Source organism: Phacochoerus africanus, chromosome 10 (assembly GCF_016906955.1).
Source record: "Phacochoerus africanus isolate WHEZ1 chromosome 10, ROS_Pafr_v1, whole genome shotgun sequence".
NCBI classification, from domain to species: Eukaryota; Metazoa; Chordata; class Mammalia; order Artiodactyla; family Suidae; genus Phacochoerus; species Phacochoerus africanus.
The window spans coordinates 106,225,328-106,229,520 of NC_062553.1; the positions used below are offsets into that span (position 1 = coordinate 106,225,328).

Here is a 4,193-nt window from a genome sequence, read left to right on the forward strand (position 1 = left end):
TCAACCCAGCAGTATCTCCAAGTGGACTAGAAAATGCATCCAGGCAGAAAACCAGGGCAAACTGTGGGGCTCCCCTCACTTGTCTCCCTCCTTTCTTGTTCTCCAATATCTGGGGGAAAAAAAAAGTGATTTCATATAATTTGTCTAGCTTTTCAGTTATTTACAGTGGGAACAGAAGTTCAATTATAGTTGCTACCTCATGGCCAGAAGCAGAAATCTCCATTTGAATTTAACACTTATCTGTACCACAGGCTGTGTATCAAGAAGGAATACCCCCTCCATATAGTAAGTAAATGATAAAATAATCATGATAGTATCCATATATTAAGATACTGTTATAAACATTTTATTCTTTGTCAAATAATGCCAATAAAACTGCTGAAAGCAAACAGCATGTTATATAATATTACTGAAATACCCTCATAGATTCCACTCATTACAGAAATTTGACATTTTTATATTTTTAGGATGATGTTAATATGAAATATGAAGCTAAAATTCAAATACTAACATATTTAATACAAAATTTTAAATAATAATTTAGACTAACAGAGTTCAATTTGATGGCCAAAGAAATTTCTCTAGTTGAAAAATTAGTGTGAAGGGGGAACAAGCATTTTTGTTTTTCCTTTAAGAAATAATTTTAAGCTAATGAAAATGACCTTTTTTTCCTTTTAGTAATAACATTTCACATCTGTGCATAAATATTCTGTTCACTTTGATATATTCCTTTTTTTGAGGCAAAATATATCATATTTGCATAGGTAGCATTGGAAGTCCTTTCAAAAAGAATGTCAAAAAGATATATAAACAGAAATTTCAGCTCAGGAAATGCACAACTATTTTTGTATTTAGTTAGTATGTCACAAAATGATTACAGTTATATTGTCTATGCCTATAAGAAAACTGATGAATTCTATATTTATGATTATTTGCAAAAATGTAAATCTGTATTTTCCTAAATAAACTCTATAGTTCCCACTGAGAGCTGATCTTCCCTTTGACTATTTCCTTGCTCTCAACTGCCTTCAAGTTTGATTTTTTTCTCATTTCTTGATGCCCTCATTTTGGCATCTCTATTTGTAATCCCTCACTGATTTAGCTGACCTCAAAAAGCACTAAAAATTGAATTGTCAGAACCAAGAACTGAGTAACAGCTAAGAAAACCAAATAAAATACTGTGCAGCTGGTCCTTTAAAAAAACAGACTATCCAATAAGGAACCATTCAAGTAATAGAGAATTCTTACTCTAAAATAGTATGTAGGTACTTAGTAAGATTTTCCACAACAAATTTCATACACAATTGTTTGGCTCTTCTAGGAAATGCAGACACACTATTGATCAGAATATTTTGTTCACTATCTTAAAAGTAATAATACAGGTTGGACTACATCTTATGTCTAATACACAGAGAAACAATGATGAAGGGAATTAGGCATTCTTAATTATGGGCTTTATTCTTTAAATCATGCAACACTTACTCTTCTGAAATGTATATTCCAAACTTCAAGCCTGAACTCTACCAGTCATGACTGTGATCTCATGTAACACAGAAGAAAATCGCTCTGCCTTCAAAGAGGAATTTGAAGGCCAGCACCAACTTTGCATTGAGGAAGATATGAACATTTACCAAAAAAAAAAAAACAAAAAAAAAAACTGCTTTTTCATGTGAATTTTAGCAAAATCATATGCAGAAACCATAATTATAAAACATGAGTTTTTGTCTGACAGAGGAAATTCAGCTGTGGGCTTTGCAGCTAAAAGACTTTTCTATGAACTGATGGTTTTCCCCTCAAAATCTACTCTCTATCTTTTAAAATGCAATAAATACAATTGATAGACAATATCATTCACTCTCTCAACTATTATTATTGCTAATAGGGTTTTGGGTTTCTGTTTTGTGTTTTTGTTTTTACTATGTTCTGTTGTTGCGCTAGTAAAATAGTTCCAGGTGTGACTGATTTACAGTGACAGGTAATAGAGTGCAATGGTCAAGAGCACATGCTCTGGATCCATACTGGATTCAAATCTTATCTACAAGAGCTATCAACTGCAATCTTGGGCATCCCACTTAACCTTGGTACCTCAGTTTCTCATCTGTAAAAATAAAAATATATATTTTTAAAGGATTACAATCGTGTTTACCTGATTTGGGGCTTTCTAGAAAGGTTGCATTGATAAAAGTAAAGCGCTCAGAAGAGCACCTGGTAAATAGGAAGCGCTGAGTTTGTTCCCATTATTATCATGATGTTGGGTTTTATACTTATGCTGATGAAGAACCAGCAGAGTGCTGTCCTGCTTCTTCTTGATTACTAACGAAGATGTCATGGGCACATCATTCAGGAGCATCTCCACTGTGGCCAGGGATTTCAAGAGGCGTGGATCAACGTGGAAGATCAACGCGCTCGCAGCCGCTGGCCTGGCGCTGGGTAGGGGCGCGGCGCTCGATTTCCTTCCCTGCCTCTGCCGGTCCCCGGCGCGCATGCTCAGTGCTGTTCGGCCCGGTCCTTTGATTTTTCCTGGGCTGCCGCGGCGACCCGGGACTGGAGCGGGGATGGGGAGTGAAGCTCCAGCCACCGTGGCGGCAGCAGCTGCGGCGGCGACGCCGTGAGGAGCAGCCAGGGGGAGGCAGCTGCCGCTCGTCGGTGAGTATCTGGGAAGCGCCACCATGACGTTTCGTAAGAAGGGCACCAAGAACCCCCCAGTCCTGAGCCAGGAATTCATTCTGCAGAATCATGCGGACCTTGTCGCCTGTGTGGGGATGTTCTTCGTGCTGGGACTCATGTTCGAGGGAACAGCAGAAGTGTCTATCGTTTTTATTACTCTCCAGCACGGCGTTACCTTCCCTGCAGCAGAAGCAGAAGAACGAGCCACAGGATCCAAGTTGCTTTATTATTATGGTATCAAAGATTTGGCCACGGTGTTCTTCTACATGCTGGTGGCAATCATCATTCATGCCACCATTCAGGAGTATGTGTTGGATAGAATTAACAGGCGAATGCAACTCCCCAAACCGAAACAAAGCAAATTTAATGAATCGGGTCAGTTCAGTGTATTCTTTCTTGTCTCGTCTATTTGGGGCACATTCATTCTAGTCTCTGAAAACTGCCTGGCAGACCTCTCTCTGTTATGGAGGGCTCATACCCATAACATGATGACATTTCAAATGAAGTTCTTCTACATCTCACAATTGGCTTACTGGTTTCACGCCTTTCCTGAACTCTACTTCCAGAGAATCAGACAACAGGATCTCCCCCATCAAGTTGTCTACGTTGGTCTCCACCTTTTTCACATTGCTGGGGCTTATCTCTTGTACTTGAATCACCTAGGACTTGTCCTTTTGATGATGCATTATTTTGTTGAATTCCTTTCTCATGTTTGCGACCTGTTTAACTTTGGTGATGAAAAATACCAGAAAGAGTTTTCTCTGTGGGCCATTGTGTTTATTTTGGGTCGGCTTGCGACTTTAATTGTTTCTCTGATCACAGTTGGTTTCCACCTGGCTGAAGGACAGAATCAGAATCCTGATGCCACTACTGAAAACGTGAACGTGTTGGCAGCAAAAATTGCTGTTTTGTCATCCAGTTGCACCATCCAAGCATACATAACATGGAATTTATTTAATGCCCAGCTTCAGTGGTGGATGGAAGAAGACATTCCTCTTCAGGCCCCAAGTGTGAAGAAGAAGCAACGGACTAAATGCAAGTCTTCTAGAAAAGGAACAGAAAATGGAGTGGCAACTTCAGATAGAGTAGACTCTCCCCATAAGAGGAAAGAAAAATCTTCATGATGAATTTCAAGTTAATTGATTAATGTCTCCAAAGAAGTCTACTCTTTCCTGTAACTTTCTTCGCTAAAGACTTTTCTGTTCTTGAAACTAGTTTGTGCAGGTTTTGATTTTTGCTATAGTACTGTGTAATGTATTTTTTTACAGACATTTGAAGGAAGGATGATTATTTTGAATGGAAAAAATGGCTTAGAATAAGCTACTCATCCTTAAAATGGTTTAGGGATCGCCACAATATTTTTTTTCAACTTTGAATATTTTCTTAGTGATTTCCATGTGTCAGTGACACTGTTCTTGCTCCACCAATCTTTTATAACATTAACAAGATGGTATGTTATAGCAATGACGTATTTTTAATGTTCTCTTTCAGGATAAAATAAAAATATTATAAAGGTAGAAATTAAC

The 4,193-nt window shown here is 38.2% G+C and overlaps 1 protein-coding gene across 1 annotated transcript; it reads left to right on the top strand.

Moving 5' to 3' along the window:
* The first annotated feature begins 2,518 nt into the window (after positions 1–2,518).
* Positions 2,519–3,905, top strand: TRAM1L1 (translocation associated membrane protein 1 like 1). Its single transcript, XM_047799121.1, has one exon. The coding sequence runs from the start codon at positions 2,670–2,672 to the stop codon at positions 3,789–3,791; it is 1,122 nt and encodes a 373-aa protein (XP_047655077.1). The 5' UTR covers positions 2,519–2,669; the 3' UTR covers positions 3,792–3,905.
* Positions 3,906–4,193: the final 288 nt, after the last annotated feature.